This window comes from Vicia villosa, unplaced genomic scaffold (assembly GCF_029867415.1).
Source record: "Vicia villosa cultivar HV-30 ecotype Madison, WI unplaced genomic scaffold, Vvil1.0 ctg.000756F_1_1, whole genome shotgun sequence".
NCBI classification, from domain to species: Eukaryota; Viridiplantae; Streptophyta; class Magnoliopsida; order Fabales; family Fabaceae; genus Vicia; species Vicia villosa.
Genome location: NW_026705338.1, coordinates 296699 through 315903, shown reverse-complemented (window position 1 = coordinate 315903; position 19205 = coordinate 296699). Strand labels below are relative to the sequence as shown.

Sequence of the window (19205 nt, the reverse complement as noted above, 5' to 3'; positions counted from 1 at the left end):
GGGTTTAATGTTATTGTTGTTTTGTTGAGATTGAATATTCGTTGTTGTTGTGTTAATTTGTGTAGGATTTTAATTTTATTTTTAGAAAGTACGTAATTATGGATCGTAGTTGGATGAAAGTCAATAAATTAAGTGGTGAGTATGAGAATGGGGTGATTCAATCTATTCAATTCGTCGAAAGAAATCTTCCCGATAATAAATGAATATTTTATTGTCCTTATAAAATATGCGGGAATACGAAATATTCAATCATCTATGTTGTGATGGAATTTGTCTAAATCATACGACATGGGTGTGGCATGGTGAAGTGACAAAGAACCAAATTGTGTCACAAAGAATTGTGTAGAATTTTCTTTGTTTTGATTTAGTATAGATGTTAATCTTCTTTCATAACATGTTTGATTTGTATTGAGAAATAACTATTGATCTAAGATTTTTCATCTATCGATAAACAAACTCTAGACATAGATTTGGGTGTTGATATTCACTTAGAATCATATTTTCATGTTGCTTGTTATTTGATTTGTTGAGACATCACCTATTAAACAACCGGTATAACCTCGCAATGTTGCTCCAGAGAGAGACTGTGTTGACGAGTGATACGTGATTATGGAGATGATTAATGTTGTTCACGTGCTTAGATTAGGAGAATGCATATTTGTATAGGTTTTTACTAATCATGGGTTTATATGTAATGTTTTCCTGATTTAATATCAAGGATATTTTTGCCTCTGTTAGATTTTAAGCACTAGAGATAGCTTTAGGTTTAACATTCACATGAGTATCGGTTCTTAATGCTCCGTGTTATTTAGTTGCGTGAGACGTCACCGACGAGACAATATGGTAGAACTCCTACCGGTGCTTCAGACATGAACACTGATGTGAGGGATACATGATGATATTGATGAATGTTTAGATTACATTTAACTGATTGGTAGAATGTGTATTGTATGGACGAATGAAACTCAATCCCGAAAAGTGATATTCTCTCTGATACTTTACTTTTCCGTTTTTATATTATGTACTTTATACTTGTAAACAACTTTTGCACACCATAAGCTCAGAAATGTGGAAATAGTTGAACGACATTGATATCGCACTAATCCCTGTGGAGACGATAAAATAAAAATACTTACTTTTACTTGATGCTTTCCCGCAACAACTAAATGGGGTTATTACTGGAGACTGGTGTTTAGATATTTAAAGCATTATAATAGTTTCTATATTTTAGAGCTTTGTATATGTTGTATTTACACTTGTATACTTACTTGTCCATGTTTGCCGTACTTGTTTATAGTGTATATATTCTAGTTTTCCATCAAGTTGTTCAAGTGTTTGTATATATGTGTAGTTCATCATGTTTGTGTATGTGTGTATATATATGTGTATGTGTTTATATATATATATATATATATATATATATATATATATATATATATATATATATATATATATATATATATATATATATATATATAAACACGTACACAAACATGATGAACTACACACACATATATATATATATATATATATATATATATATATATATATATATAAACACGTATATATATATATATATATATATATATATATATATATATATATATATACGTGTTTATATATATATATATATATACGTGTTTATATATATATATATATATATATATATATATATATATATATATATATATATATATATATATATATATACATACGTATTTACATATATATATATATATATATATATATATATATATATATATACATACGTATTTATATATATATATATATATATATATATATATATATATATATATATATACGTGTTTATATATATATATATATATATATATATATATATATATATATATATATATATATATATATATATATATATACACGTATTTATATATATATATATATATATATATATATATATACGTGTTTATATATATATATATATATATATATATATATATATATATATATATATATATATATATACGTGTTTATATATATATATACGTATTTATATATATATACATATATATATATATATATATATATATATATATATATAAACACGTATATATATATATATATATATATATATATATATATACGTGTCTATATATATATATATATATATATATATATCTTTCATGTTTGTTAAAGTGTTGGTTAGGAGTAGTCGTTGGTGAACAACTTGTCATGCAAAGAGGTAAGGTGGATGAGTGTCAATAAACAAAGACGTTAAGCTAACAACGTAAAATAAGCGCTTGTTAGGAGGCAAATCAATGGTTTTTAAGTTTTTATAGCTTTGGGTTTAATAGTTTAGTTTAATTTGAATTTTATTCGGTTGTTAGAAATTTATTTTATGTTTGTCCAAAAGCTTGTTTTTATTAGATTGAAGAGACAAGGTGTGATTGTTCAAGTTTGAGTGTGTCAACAAGAAAATATTATGATAATTATAAAAGTTTGAAGGAAAGTTACATTGTCAAGGTACATGTTTATTGCTTTCTAAACCATAGCATGAACATGAAACTTATTGTTAGCTAAAAGTTTCGACGCCAAGTTTGTCTTAAGATGATAAGAAAGAAAAGAAATATTGTGAATGATATTATACGCTTTTCGACAGGAAAGTATACTGAAGAAGTCCATTCGAAGTCACTTATGCACAAGAGGGAAACATTAGATGAGACTTAGAAATATTTTCTAAGTTTTATATGAGTTCGACGAACAAGATATGACATTCGACAGATCTTTTGAATTTGAATGAGGAATAACTGAATTTCGTCCTTATCCAATTTCGAAAAAGGACCCGTGGAGCTTCATGATGAAAGAAAGACATGTCAAGCAAAACATGTCATGTTCTAGAAAAGAATGTTGATGACAGCTATTTCGATGTAGTATATATAGGAGTCTTAATGTTAGGAATCCGTATGTTCATTCATTTCTACAAAATCTCACAAATACTGAAAGTACTTTTGGATATTGTATGCTTTAATCTGGGTTATTTGAAACTAAAAACACTTGGACAACATTCATACATTTGTTTTGAAAGACTAGTGTTTATTTATCAAATTTAAAGATAAACAAATTAACACGCCTTGAATTCCCTAAAAAAATAATTATTTTTCTTCATTAAAATATTTCAGTTAAACACGCTTTTAGTGTTTATAAAGCTAATATATACTTTCTTAATAGAATTTTGAATGTTGGGCTGATATTGAATCAAATGGTAAGTCTAAAAAAAGGTATTAATCATTAATTTATTAGGTACAATAATATTAATTAATTATTCAAGTCATTTATATCATGTCACTAAAATAATTTTTTTTATTCTTATCCATGTCATTAAAAATAAATTGGCTAAATTATTTATACAAATAACATCAATTTTTTTAATACATAAAAACAACAATATCTTGTTTACAAACAACAATAACAATAACAAGCTCGAAATGATATGGCAACAAACAATAGAGAAGACTTTGCAAATTTATTTAGTCCCCATGCACTTTGCATGTAGGCATATTATATTATATATACAACCTTTAGTTGTTAGAGTGGATAGAGCTTTTAAGTTCCTTTTCAGAACCATATATCATCTTGAACCTCTCATTCAAGTAGTCCCCACTACGTATTGGAGGAAATCTGCAACACAATACATTTCACAAAACCTTATAACATTATCAAATTTATATATGTGTAGCTTTCAATCAAGATAAAAAAAATTAAAGAAAAACACATGTAGTGTGTAGGGACTAAAATTGGTTTCTTTTAAACAATGAGGGGCTAGAAGAGTAAGACAATAATAGATGATTAAAGAAGAAAGAAAACAAAAAGGTGTCATATATATTATTTATAGAAACAACAATCATGCGAAGAAGATAACATTTTTAACATGAGATGATGTTACACTTTGTTTATCATATCATATGATAAATGAAAAATAAAATAGAGAGTATAATATGATAAATGTGATATGATTGAGATAGAGACAAAATGAAATGTTGAGAAAAACTAATTAGTCTAATTAACTATTGTGACTAATATTTACATTAGTATTAGACATTTTATTCAATGGAGACCTTAATTAGATTAGATTTTTTTTACCTGGGTGGAGATGATTCACTGCAGCAACTTTCAAAGCATTCTACTATACAATCAGACGGTGGATCCATGAAAAAAGCCACCTGCAAAAGTGCATATAATATCATCGTTTATATTTCAATGGAAATCAATGTGTATACAAATCACGCCAATAATCTAATGGTTAGTAGTAATAATTACAGAATAGCGTTCTTTTCCGGTTGGCATCACCCTGTGAAGTGTTGACCTGCAATAGTCATAATAGCAAAAATTGAGAATCATATAACATAAAACTGTTTATAAAAATCATATATCTTATAAAGTTGTTGGATGATGGAATTTACTGATATACACAATTTGTCCATCTCTCCATCATGTCTCCAATGTTCACAATTATGGCCCTGCAAAAACAAACATAAAACACCCTTTGCATTTATATCAACTAAACAGACAATATATATATATATATATATATATATATATATATATATATATATATATATATATATATATATATATATATATATACATCAAGATATCACGGTTTCAAACCCGCGTTTTTTACAGGATGATGTCTCTACAAAACTATTAACCGAGTTGGTTTATCGGGATTATTTACGAAGTTCTTATATGAACTTACCCTTCTACATGAGACACATCCTCCCAAACCTGTGGTTGCTTCAACTTGTCCTTGCATATCTTTAAATATAAATTCTTAAATTAATGATTATGCAAATACTAACTTTAAACATAAGTTATGCTAAAGAGAAAAGGAGAACCTGCAATCCTGGAACACCGTTGGTCATTAGGAGAGTGATCATACCATAATCTGAATGGGGAGAGGCACCACAATATCCCAATTCACCTGAATAGCGCAAAAGGCGAAGAAAAGCTTCTGGTTTGCTTAAGGCATTGATCTTATCAAAGTAATCTTCATCAAGATCCAAAGACAAAGCAATTACAGACAACAATTTTTGGCCAGCTGATCTGTGCCATGTACATAACAAAAACAATTAAAGAAATACTTCATGTTATTTAGTAATTTAGAGAAAAAAATACATTATATCAGGGTCACAAAACTTACAATATTTTCCAAAATAAGGATTCCATGGTTGGTTTCCAATTTGGCAGTAAATCTGAAGTGTCATTACCAGAATTAATTAAGGTCATGTAAAAAGTAAGAACAAATGATGAGCAAAAAGGAAAACCATACATACCCTGAGAAGGCCATTGATTGAGACTAGCACTAGTGGTATCTGCTAAAGAACCAATATAATAGCTCTCTTTTGGATCACCTTTGGAGAGTGAAGTAGGGTCAAGTTTTTCAGCATATAGAGGAGTATAGCCTCTATACTCCTTGCGATTCAACTTAGTTTTATGCTGGATGGGTAGTGAGAAGAATTTCGCACTTTCCTCGAACGCTTGATTCAGAAAATCATCATCCACACCATGGTTGACAAGGTAGAAGAATCCATACTCAACACATGCCTGACGGATGGAATTTGCTGTGGAAATACGATCAGGTGAAGAGAGGTCTATAATAGGAAGATCCAATGTTGCACTTTCTCCCATTTTGATATTATCTTTAACTATGAAGCTTCTGTTTTCTGCTTGTTGAGGAGTTTATATCAAAATACTTATAGTTAAATATATTTCCCACCATGCTTGCTATTATTACTATTATTATATTCTAAGTTGAAATCTAAATAATAATAGTGTTAGTTTAATAATATCGATATCTATCATTTAAATTTGATAGATGACAATATCATGTTATTCGATTGTGTGTGACGCCCTAACTATATATTATCTTATAGAAATGTTAAACTATATTAGTAGGGTATTTAAAATGGGGACAACTTCTCTACCCATCACAATAAGATGAGTAGTGTACCTCCAACCAATCACATAATTCCATCTCATTTAATACATTTAATTATTTATTAAAATACTACAAATATTTGTCATTTTCAAAGCATTTTACAAAGGAGGTAACCTTACCCAACTTTTTGAGTTGGGTAGATAAGAATTCACCATTTAAAATTTTGTCTTCAAACAACACGGTTTGTTATTGTTTTCATTTTGTCAGGTGGAATGGCAGTAATGAAATCTGTTTTAGATTTTTCTTATATCACCTCATCGCTGTCAAAGTACAATATTTACTCACCTGCCCTCTCACGCCACCCACCTTATACGCACTCACACATCAGCATAATATTCACGTGACAAATTTTATGTGTTTAATAATAGATAAATTATTTGGTACCCTTTGGTTTTAGTTAGAGCATCTCCAATACATTTGAGTTTTTTATGGGACCCACTAAGCCACATCATATTAAAAGAATTTATTTAATTTTAATTTTAACTTTAATAAAAATCTGATATGGGTCCCACAACTTTACCTCATAACTTGATTTGATTGGGTACTACAATCTTTTAGTTGTTGCATTGCAATGCAACTCTATTATGACATGGCAAATTTTTTAAATATTTAATTATTAAATTAATGGTACAGGTGGAGAACTCAATAGGAGAAACTACCATTGAAGATGGTCTTAGGTAACGATATCCTTAGTGTTAATTGATTTAAAATTTAAATTTTTAAAAATAAAATAATATTAAAAAATGACGTGGCGTTGAATATCTTCGTTTGATTGGAGGAAGGTACTGGTATCCAACCAAATTTAAAGGTACCGGAATGTCCACCTTAATAATATAGGTCATGGCTCGACAAATTTGAACAGCCCCGTTAAAACCAACTGACATGTCTTTTTTATAAAAACTGATCGGAACAGTCGGGTGTCGGGTTGTTTTGATCGTTTAATTTGGATAATATAGGGTTGCTTCTGTTAGGTTCAGATGATTATTTTAAATTCGTCGAAAATCGAATCCAATCGAATTCGATGAATATTTATGTTTATTATTATAAGACCTACTCATCATAAAATTTATGAGGATCGTAATATTTTCAAGTTATTATCATTTTTATAATTTAAGGATGATATTGTATACTTATAAAAATACAAAACATGCAATATTAAATTATGAGTGTTATTTAATTTGTGGTTTAAAATATGATAATGATCAAATTAATGTCAAATGATATTGAAAATATTATCACGAAAAAATAACTTTTATTTTAATGATAAAAAAATAAATTTTGATAGATTTTTTTAAATAAATAAATATATGGTGAATTTTATAAAAAATGAGCCTTTATATAAATTTATCCCGATATATATTAAACCGACCGATTTACCTGCCAAATCGATTTAACCGAACCCATCAAAAACCAAAAAAATTTATCGGTCGAAATCGAACCTTCGAGAATGAAACTGCGGTTTGCATCAGATTTATATTTTTGATCCAAAATCGATCTGAACCGACCGATTGTCCATCCCTAGACATGTTAAGAATTGAATTAGTGCAATTGGTTGCATTTTTTATTCAACGTTTGTACTCCTTTGTAAAATGTTAAATAGAAGCAAAATACAAACAGTTGTAGACTTGGAGTTAATTGTAACTTATCTCTTGTATTATTGTATAAACTTTTGGGATATTTTATGAGAAAACTACTATACTTTTCAGTCTCAATTCACTAAAAAAGACTCAAATTTGTTAGGTGAAAACCACCCCGCAAATGCAAATATCACCCTGCAACGCAACAATTACGAGGTGGTACAATCACACGGCAAAAACGTTAGTCACAACTTTTTGCAAGGGAATATGCACCCCGCAACTTTGCTAGGTGGTTTTTACTAGAGGTGGCAAAACGGGCTACCCGGCCCGTGACGGGTTCGGGCTTTTAGCGGGCCGGGCTTAAAAGCCCGGAATTTAAACGGGCTATAATTTAGTTGTTCAAGTCCGGCCCTTTACGGGCTACGGTTATTCGGGCCGGCCCGGATTATATTTAATATTATTTTTATAAATTAAAAAATGATTTTTTTAAAAATAAATATAAATAATAGTAAATCATAAACTAAAATAGTATCATTCTATTTCATTCATTTCATTACACTAGTCAAAATATTTGGATTAATTTGAGAATATGAATTTAGGAAGGAGTATTTACTACTTGACAATTGACAAAGATTACAATTAATATGAGTTCTAAAACACCAATGTAGACACAAGTAAACACACTTTAATGTGAGGAAGGCAATATTGGATAGCAGTAGGTAGTATACATTATTTCATTGAGAGCTAAGTTGAAGAGAAAAAACTGTATTGAAAAATAAAGAAAGTGATACTACTTAATTTGAAAAATCTTTTCATTTCTAAAGTGCTAATATGTGTGAAACATATAAAATATAAAATAATATATGTTTAACACATATAAATTAAATGAACTATCAGTTTAACACTAAAATATAAAATTAGTATGGAAATTATCAGTTTAACACTATCAGTTTAACACTATCAGTTTAACACTAAAATATAAATGAACTATCAGTTTAACACTATCAGTTTAACATATAAAATAATATTCATTTAAATTATCAGTTTAACGTGTATATTTTAGGTTAGGAGATTTTTAGAACTGATATTATGCAAATTAGTATGGAAATTCGTTATTAAAATATAGTATGGAAATTATTAATATAATTAGTTAAAATTTTTATTAAAAAAATTAAATGAACGGGCTACCCGCAACCTGGTCGGGCTAGCCCGGTTAAACATCGGGCTTTTGACTGGTCGGGCTTAAAGGCCCGGATTATAAACGGGCTCTAATTTATTTGTTCAAACCCGCAATTTTTTGCGGGCTTTCGGGCCGGCCCGGTTGGTTAGGCCCATTTTGCCAGCTCTAGTTTTTACCACGCAACTTTGCCAGGTGGTTTTCACCCCGCAAACACGCTTTCCAAGACTTGCATACAACACGCATTCCATGTGAAATAGTTGTTCAGAGCAGGTGGCACAGTTGGTTCAGAGCAGTATGTTCAGTCACTTGCGAAATAAATTTTACCTAACAAACTTTGAATATTCAAAAACTAAAATAAAAATAATATTTCATTTATACAAAAAATAATAATATTTCGTTTTTAGAAAAATTATAATATCCTAATAATATTTCATTTCTATAAAAAATAATAATACTTCGTTTTAAAAAAAATAACAATCCTTATATATTATACAATTTTAAATATATATTATTTTTATTTATAAATATAATATTCAGTTTTTAAATATATATTATATATATATATTTATTTCTGTTTTAATAATTTATTTTTCTAAAAAAACGAAGAAAAAAATATATACATATATTAAACATAAAGAAATTATTATTACCAAACTTAAAAACAGAAATTATTGTTAATGTTTCTAAATTTTTTTACCTATTCTAAAAACATACATTGTAACTAACAAAACAAAAACATATATTCCATCATTTAAACAAATTAATATACAATATCAGAATAAAATTATCACAAATTTTTTAACATATTATACACAAATTTAACCATCATTATTTTTATCATATAAACTTCACTAAAAAAGACATAATCTAAACAGTTCATACAACCCAATATCAAATAATAAAAAATTAATTTCATATGTGTACCTTATAGTAGATGACTTTGATGAAAAAATTGAAAGAAAATCTAAATCAAGCAGGATATTTGAGTATTGAAGTTTTGTTTGTGTTAAAAATGAAAGATGTGAGAAGTAACGTGAAGATATTTGAGTGTTTGCTGAGAAAAAAATTTCTGCAACATGAAGGAAATGAGAGAGAGATAAGTTGAATAGTTGGGAGATGTGAGAAGTAAGTGAAGGAAATGAGAAAGATAAGTTGTATGTTGGGAGATGTGAGAAGTAGGTGAAGGAAATGAGAGAGAAATAAATTGAATAGGTTGGGACATGTGTGTAAGTATGAAATGAGCCTAAGAGGGGGTGAATTAGGTTCTTAAAATTCTTCTGGTTTTAGAGATATGTATGTTCTTATTTTTGTGGTTTGGTTAAGTGAGGATAAAGCAATAAATGCGGAAAGATAAACGACACAACGATATATACCGGTTCCCCTCACAATTCGAGAGTACTCCAATCCCCTTTCAACACGAAAGAGATTTCACTATAGTTAGAATAATTGTACAAGCTTATCCACACCAAATGTGATGCTTTACTATCTAACATATAGAAATATCAAAGGCTCTTAAAACCTTTAAGATCTTCAACACTAAGTGCAAGAAGAACAATCCTCTTTAATGCACACACTTGCTTTCAACAATCCTGAATAGCAAGTTTACAAATAATCAATTATGAATTTTCTGAGTTTTTGAATTTTACAAGTAATGAATCAATACTAGATTGATCTTCTTATTCAAGTAGAGCAATTCTCAATGTTGTATACAAGTGTTCACAAGGATGATATGAAACTTAGAATGTGTATAAAGAGTTTCAATAAAAAATTCTGATGTAACACACTTGAGATTTTGAAAGTTAGAGGGACAAGAATTTGTGAATTGAAAATTGAAGAAGGTAAATAAATATTGAAAGATATTTGGTTTATATAGATCTCTAAAAAAAGCCTTTCAAAAAGGTATAAAGAGTTGAAGAGATGCCATGAAGGGAGAAATATAAAACACACCTTTTTCAGATTTCTAAAAGAGCAAAAAGACACATTGGTTCAGTGGTAACCGGTTACCTTAATTGGGTAACTGGGTTCCACCTATAAAGTACAATTTTTTTTTTGAAATTTGAACTTGGGTAACTGGTTACCGTAACTTGGTAACCGGGTTCCCCTGAAACAGAACCTTTTTTATTTTTCAAACGTTTGATGGGTAACCGGTTCCCGTAACTTGGTAACTGGTTATCCAAAGCCAATTTTGAAATTTTCTATAAAAAACTTTGAGAAAAAGGTTGTGAATGAAAATATAAAGACTTGTAACAAGTCATGGCATTAAGAATGAACACTTGTATGCAAAAGTGAGAGATTGAAACCCTTATACATCAAAAGGTGATATGTCCATAACAAGTAATTTCTTCAAGACTTCAAACCTTTGATAACTTGATGTGTCTTTGATATCTTGACTTAAATTTTGATGTCTTTACTTGAGCCATTATATTTTGCTATCATTGGTGGTTTGTCTTCATCAAAACTCTTTAGGAAGCTTGATTTCACAATGTGAAGAGTAACGTGAAATGTGGAATATTTATTAAACATTTGCGGAGTGCATTTAACCCTGCAAAAGTTATTACCGATGGGACTTGCGAGGTGGAATGCACCCCGCAGTGTATGTGTCATAAAAGCACACCCAACGTTCACATGCACTCTGACCAAATCAATAAAAGCAACTTTTATATTCCCCCTATGTTTTTCAAAAACACTTGCGGGGTGAATATCACCTGGCAAAGTTTAATGACGTTGGAGCTTGCAAGCAACGTTCACCTGCCAACCTGAACACACAGTAAATATTGCTTTTAATTTCCCCCAAAATTTTCAAAAACACTTGCGAGGTGGCTATTACCTGGCAAAGTTATTTTCAAAATTTTTGAATTTCTCACTCACTGTTGCAAGATAGAAAAACATATAACATTTTTTTATAAAAAAAACTGCGTTATGAGGTGTAAAGCACCCCGCAAGTGTGTTACTTAGCGAGGTGATTATCACCTAGCAAAATCACCTGGATAATTTGATGTTTTCTTGTAGTGATTACTCTCTCTCTCTCCCTCTCTCTCTCTCTCTCTCTCTCTCTCTCTCTCTCTCTCTCCCTCTCCATCTCCACACTTAATTACTCTATTTTCACCAATCTTATAGTTCCAAGTTCTAGCATTTGGCATCAAGAGTTTGGTTCGATCCACCAAACACTTAGTGTGTAACATGAATTTAGTATCCAGTGAAAGAATCCCAACAAACCTACCCATCCTTGACGCGAAGAATTACGCCAATTGATACAAGCAAATGAAGGTGTTGTTTGGCTAACAAGATGTTCTTGAAGTGAACAAAAACGGTGTGAATCCTCTTGTCAAAGGTACAACAGATGCACAACGAGGTACACATAAGGAAGAAAATAAGAAAGACTTGAAGACGTTGTTTTTTAGAATGTCGGTGATTGTGAATCATCAAAGCAAGCGTGGATGGTTCTTGAGAAAGCATACATAGGGGCTGACAAGGCAAAAGTGGTGAGGTTACAAACTCACAAACCTCAGCTTGATTTAATTCAAATGGAGGAAAAGGAGATAATCAACTATTTCAAGACGAGAATTACTCGCTTGGTAAACTAAGTAAAAGCATGTGGAGAAACAATCACGGAGCAGTAAGTTGTCACGAAAATCTTGCATTCTTTGACGATAAGATTTGATAGCATAGTCGTAGCGATTGAGGAATCGAAGGATCTTATGATAATGAGCAAAGAGGAGTTGCAGAGCTCTCTTGAGGCACGTGAGCGGAGAATGAAGGAAAGGAATGTTGATAAGGCAAAGGTGGAGATAGCTCTGCAATCCCGTTTCATTGTAAGAGAGACAAGAAGGCGAAAGGAAAGTGTCATATGAGTAAAGGTAAAGGAAACTTTCAAAATTTTGGAGGAAGAACGTCTAGAAATTCAAATAATTCAACATTTCAAAAGGATGAAAATAATGGGAGTAGAGCTGCTGAATCAAACAACTCTAAAGGTGGAAATCTTAGGGGTAGAGGTGGAAGAAGAATGGTAAAAAATATTAGTGTGCAATGCTTTAATTGTCAAAAACTTGGCCATTTTGCAATAGAATGCAATTCCAACAAGAAAGAACCCCAAGAAGATGAACCTAGATCAAGTGTTCGATGAGGAGAACACACTCTTGGTCATGATCACAAAGGAAGAATTCAACAATAACAAAGTGCAAGACATCACCAACAAAAGTTTAAAAATGTTGTACAACTGAAGTGCAACCCGTTGCACAATTTATAGAACCAGTTGCATACTGCAGAAAACGCCATGGTGACATTGAAAGTAGCACTGTAGTGTTGCGATCAATGGTATTTGGTGTTGAGGTGTTCAACGCATATGAAGGGGAGAAAATATTGGTTTGTTACAATCAATCGTGCCTTGAAGAGCAAGTGAAGTTCACCAATGATACCACTCTAGCGGTAGAAGAGAACAGTGATGTATCGATCGAGAGAAGGGATGGTAGACATTCTTTGATAAATAATATATTGTATATTCCCGAAATTAAATGCAAACTTCTAACTGTTGCCAATTTCTTAAGACGGGCTACAAGATTCACATGGAGAACAAAGTGTTACACGTTAGGGATGCAAATGAGGCTTTGATCCTAAAAGCTCCTATGGCTGCCAATAAAAATTTCAAGGTTAAGATTATGGAGTATAGGTGTCTTGCTACAGCGGCTAGTCGAGAAGAATGGATATGGCATTATCGGCTTGGATATCTCAATGCCTTGCAAAGTAAAAGAATGATAACAGGGCTTCCATTGATCAAAATACCAGGTGAAATTTGTGAAGAACGTGTGCAAGCAAAGTAACATAAGAAAAAATTCAACAAGGGAGCATGTTTTAGAACCAAATGTCACCTTGAGATGGTGTATTCCGATATGTGTAGACCAATGCAAGTTGATTAGATTGGTGGTAGTTGATATTTTGTCACATTCATCGATGATCATAGTAAAAAAAACTATGGACATACCTAATTAAGAGAAAGGATGAGGTATTCAAAGTGTTTAAGAAGTTCTACTCCATGTTGAAAGGTAAAGCGGTCACAAGCTCAAAGTTCTCAAAACGGATGGTGGAGGCAAATATGTCTCAAATAACTGTGGGAGGTTTTTTTATCAAGATTGGATACTACATGAGATAGTACCACCCTATACACCACAGCAAAACAGTGTTACCGAAAGGAAAAATTGGTCGATTATGAACATGGTGAGAAGCATGTGTCCACAGTTGAATAGGTGTCTAATAAAGAAGCTTAAGAATATAAAATTAGAGGAAGCATGGTCTAAATTTAAACCAAATTTGAACCTCCTGAGAGTTTTTTTTTTGGTAATGTATCAACATGTACCGGGGCAGGTTAGAAATAAGTTGGATGACTAGGGAGAAATGATGATTCTTGAAGGCTGTCATTTCATCGATGGTTACAAGTTATATGATGCAGCAAACAGAATGATTGTGATCAGTCGAGATATCATTTTCGAAAAAATTAAAGAGGTGAACCAGAGTTCAATCGGTTTCACTAAAAGTGCAACCAGTTAAACTAGTGAAATATTAGTTTTTGTAGTATTTGATATTGCATAAACGCCCCCTGTTGAAAAGAGGTTTTCCTCCAAGATTCCAAGATTGTGAGTTGTTCCAAGATAACAAAGTCAATGACGATGGTGATTTCGTCCATTTTGCACTTATGGTTGAATATAAACCTATTAAAATAGAGGAGGCCTTGAGTGATCCAAAATGAATTTGTGCTATGAAGGAGGAGTTGGAACCAATTGAGAAGAACAACATTTGGGAGTTAGTTGATCTAGCAGAAGGGAAGAAGCCAATTGGTGTAAGATGGGTGTACAAAGTGAAGGCAAATGTCAAAGGTGAAATAATCAAGCATATAATGGATGTCAAAGGTGAAATAATTGCACAGGTTGCTAGAATTGAAACCATTAGAATAATTGTCGGCATTACAAATAAGAAAAATTGGTTCATCTATGTAATGGATGTCAAATCTGCAATTTTGAACTGACCACTTGAAGATGAAATTTATGAAGAATAGCCCCCTAGTTTTTTTTTTTTGAAAAACCAAGAGTCAAAGTTCTACAAGTTGAGAAACACGTGTGGTTTGAAACAAGCTCCAAGAGATTGAAACAAGAGGATAAATGGTTCCTTAAAGGAGATTGACTTAAAGTAGTGTGTATCAGAACATGGTGTGATAATCCTTTGTCTATACGTAGGTAATTTATTGATTACGAACAAAGACAAAAGTGCATTTATAAGTTCAAGAGTGGGCTTATGAAGGAGTTTGAGATGACCAACCTTGGCCTCATGACATAATTCCCTAACATTGAGTTTAACAAGTGTAATACGGTGAACTGACTTTTATATCGAAATGTCGCGGTTAAGCAAGAGCGCCACCGACTTTTATTTTATCCAAATTAAATCAGAAAGGCTAAAAGAACAGGAAAAACCTTTTAAATAAAAAAACTGAGTTCGGGGGGTAATTATGCAAAGGGAAGGTGTAAGGCACCCTTTGCATCCATGGTTTTCCATGGGCTCTTAATTGCTTTGCTCTTTGTTTGAAAAGAAATGTAGAAGAAAAAGAATAGGGACTTTAGCTCGTAAATGAGCGTAGCCCTTTTGAAGGATTATGAGAAAGAATATACAAATTTTAGAGCAAGGCAAAGCAATTAGGGGCAATTACCTTAAACTTAGATGATAGGTTTCTTTTAGCCTTTCAGGATGAAAGGGTCTATCCATGCCATGAGAGGGCAGGAAGCCTTTCGTTTGAATGTAAACGGGTCATCGCATTATCGTTCGCCATAAGACTGACCCATGCCATAGAGAGGCAGGTAGTCTAAGGGAAGGATCAGAATAGCCTTTCGTTTAGGCAACTCGAGGATACCTCAGCCTTTTCGTAGGCAACTTCCGAGGGTCGAGATCATTTTTTAGTGTACCGAAGGCAGCATCATTAGGGACCATGATCTTTAATCGAGGCAACAGGGCTGAGGTATCCTCGTATTCGAGGGACTGACTATTCTGCAAAAAAACACAAGGCAACAGGCAACAAGGCAACAGGCAACAGGCAACAGGCAACAGAGGGGTTTACCCAAAAATGTGCGTGTGTGCACCAATCACGTGATTATATTCAGTTATATTATCTTGTAGATAGGTGATTCTAATTCAATTAACAAGTTGCACTCCCTAGGATTACTAACCATAACAATTAATATTAACAATAATAATGGGGGAAGGGAAATTGCAACCAGCGGAGGAGAGGGGAATTGAAACCAGCGGGATAATAAATAACAATTAAAAACAGAAGATATTAGAGTTTAGGGTTTAGGGTTACCGATACTCGTCGCTTTGGCAATTGGCAAACCCTGAAAAGGTGGGAAAAATGGCAAACAAAAAATAAGGTGAGTGCATTATCAGTTCGGAGGCGAACATTGCTAACCCTAAAAATAAAAAGATAAAGAAATTAAAAATAAATAAACAAAAAATAGGCACTTATCTTCGAATTTGATCTGACATGGTTGGCAGCCGGAGGAAGCCTCGGGGTTAATCTTGAAAAAAATGGCAAAAGAGATAAAGCGCGTGAGTGTAGAATAGTTCAGTGACTTATAAGGATTCAACCCTAATTTTATAAGGCAACTAAATATATATAAAGAAAAAAACAATTAGAGTAGGGACTTAGCTTCGGGAAGGCAAGGCGCGTAGTTCGGAGTGTATTTGAGAAGCAGCCCTGGAAGAATACATAAAGAAATTTATTTTAGTGTAGGTGTGTTCTTCGTAAACCCTGATTAGGGCACAAGTTAACCATAGTTAATAGAATAAAACCAAATTAATTAATTATTGGTTTTCAACCTAATTAATTAAATCAGCGAAAAAAAATAAAATTCTTGATTAAATTACTTAAACCTAATATCAATTAATAAAAACATTTTATAATTAATTAAATGATTAAGCAATTAAGTCTATTTAAACTTTGAATCAAATAAAACTATTATTAATAATTAAAATAAATTAAATAATAAATTATAAAATAAAAGTTATAAATGTTTTTTATGTAAACAAAAGGTTAAAAGAATTTTTAGTTGAAAGAATTTTATTAAACAAATAAAAAGAATAAAAGAAAATAAATAAAACAAATTTATGCAATAAAATATACAAGAAATTGGGACTTAGCGTGTATATTCAGGTGTGGTTGAGCCTTGAAGGAGCACCATGGTTATGCGTCCTGGCAGACGTTGGATCTATCTTGGGAATGATTCTAGGTCCTTGATATGAAGGTGCATCATGGTCCTTCGCTTCAGGCATGCATGAGATCTGGAATATGATATTTCAATAAAAATAATGTTGGGATGAGGAATCGAACCCCTAACCCTTATGTGAACAGCGCGCTTTGTTAACCACCTCAGCTAATCGTTTATGTTGTCCATTCCACGCACCTCAAAAAATATAAAAAACAAATGGATAGACACAAAAGTTGCGCGCGAAATTTGAATGGACGAATAGCGCATCGACACGTTATCGTCTTCTTCACTGAAGAGCAGAAAACCTGCAACAGATTTGCTACGATTTGGCTATGAGTATTTCGTAGCCCTTATACCTGTAATCATCATAATCGCGTACAGGCCACAAAAATAAAAAAGGAAAGCACAGTCGGGCTCGTCTTGTTCTCCCAAACCTAACCACGGCGTCAATTAGGCCTAATTGCTTCTGCAATGAAAAACCCTAAAAGCAAAAACCTAACCTTCGTCCATGGCCGATCGCACCATAGCCACGCAAACAGGTAACTAATTGCCCAGAAACATTCATTACTTCATGATAAACAATAATATGCACAAAGAAATCGTTTATAATGCATGAAAGGATGTATTCGAGATTGAAGAAAAATTGACCAAACCGTGGCTTAGGTGTTCTGATTCTGAATGCTTCCAACCTTGCTAGCGAGTGGAGTAGCTCCAATGATGATCCAGAACCGTGTTGGAACCCTTAAAATACCTTGAATTAGCCTACAATTCCAAATTCGTGTTTGAGATTTTTTGGCTTCTTTGAACTCGGGTTTTGTGATTCTTGAGGCTGCAAAACATGGCCTTTGGATTGTTTGTGTACTTATAGGGATTGGTTAGGGTTGATTAAAACAGAGAAAATCTCACTCAATCAATTAGTTGGAAATTTGATTGAACATGATTTTTTAAGTTTCTAAATATATCCCAATTGCTCCATTTCTCTTGTCAACCTTCTATGCACGAATTTAAATCCAATATTTTGTTTAAATGATGATTGAATTGATTAAAATATATCTAAATCAAATCTTTTCAATTTTCCTTGATTTATTTGATTTAAAACATATTTTAATAAGTAAAAATTCAATAGAAAATCAAATAATCATCACAATTTCGTGGCATTGGTCTTGGATCTTTTAGATGACTTGGGAAGCAAGATTGAATCAAAAAAGATTGGGTCCTTTTGCAAAAATATTTCAATTCTTTCACATTTTTCCCTCCAAAATAGCCCAACTTTGACAAGGTCTATCTCTCTCAATTTTTGGGGTATGGAGGTGTTTTAGGACTTTTTAGAAACCTTAGAGAGTCCTCTAACCAGTGTCATTTGGCCTCATATCAAAATAATTTTCCATGCTCCTTATATGTCCTTTTGAAAAAAGTGACTTTTTGTTGATTTTTGAAAAGGACCTATAATGTTTTGGTCCATATCTCTCAAATGAAGCATTTCTAGACTTGGCATGTGAGAGACAAATTTGTAGAGAATCAAATTTCCTTCTAAATGAGCTTTGGATGGAAAATTTTGGATGTTCCATGTGAAAGTTATGGCTGGTCAAAGTTCAGTTGACTTTTCCTATACAAAACCCTAATTTAGAAACTTTTTGATTTGTTGATTTTTGATCTTTCCTTGATAAACCATGATCAATTCTTGATCAAATGGTGAATGATACTTCAATATGAGGATCTTGACAAAAAATCAGGAGTTTTGACTTTACTTTGACCACAGTTGACTTCTAGGTTAACTTAGTCGACTGTTGACTTTCTGAACAATTGAGTGACCAATCCTTTGAATTGAGACTTGCCATTTGTTATAGAGATAATGTGAGATATTTTGAGCCATATGGGATGCCTTGGAGTCATTGATTCATTGACTTTCCTTTGAGCAACCCGATCCCTAGTTTATGAGCCTTGTATAGGAGAATGTGTCTAGGAGCTTTATGTATTGATTTGAATTTGTATAAGAGAAGTTGTATGGGCAAATTTTGGGGTATAACAACAAGTCCTAGAGAGGACTGTTCATGCACCAAAACAGGTATTCACTTGAGATTTTAAAGAAGTTTGAAATGGAGCATTGCAATGCTGCCATTACTCCAGCTGAGCCGAGGCTACAGTTGTCGAAGAATGAGGATGAGCAAGATGTTAATCCAACTCATTCTAGAAGGATGATTGGATCCTTGCGTTACTTGTGCAATACG

General features: G+C 31.9%; 1 protein-coding gene across 1 annotated transcript; it reads right to left on the bottom strand.

Annotated features, from left to right (window-relative positions):
- Nucleotides 1–3313: 3313 nt before the first annotated feature.
- Nucleotides 3314–5726, bottom strand: LOC131630957 (2-oxoglutarate-Fe(II) type oxidoreductase hxnY-like). Its single transcript, XM_058901697.1, has 8 exons — nucleotides 5313–5726; nucleotides 5180–5231; nucleotides 4875–5082; nucleotides 4736–4794; nucleotides 4440–4496; nucleotides 4297–4342; nucleotides 4120–4199; nucleotides 3314–3657 (listed from the first exon to the last, which is right to left on the bottom strand). The coding sequence occupies exons 1-8, from the start codon at nucleotides 5665–5667 to the stop codon at nucleotides 3558–3560; spliced, it is 957 nt and encodes a 318-aa protein (XP_058757680.1). The 5' UTR covers nucleotides 5668–5726; the 3' UTR covers nucleotides 3314–3557.
- Between the last annotated feature and the right edge of the window lie 13479 nt (nucleotides 5727–19205).

What these genes read in the sequence shown, in the direction of transcription:
- LOC131630957 (XM_058901697.1), bottom strand. Translation starts at nt 5,667, where the DNA reads ATGGGAGAAAGTGCAACATTGGATCTTCCTATTATAGACCTCTCTTCA. An exon ending in CAATCAATGGCCTTCTCAGG is followed by an intron (nt 5,232 to 5,312) that starts GTATGTATGGTT and finishes ATGACACTTCAG; the next exon opens with ATTTACTGCCAAATTGGAAA. An exon ending in CCGGAAAAGAACGCTATTCT is followed by an intron (nt 4,200 to 4,296) that starts GTAATTATTACT and finishes GCACTTTTGCAG; the next exon opens with GTGGCTTTTTTCATGGATCC.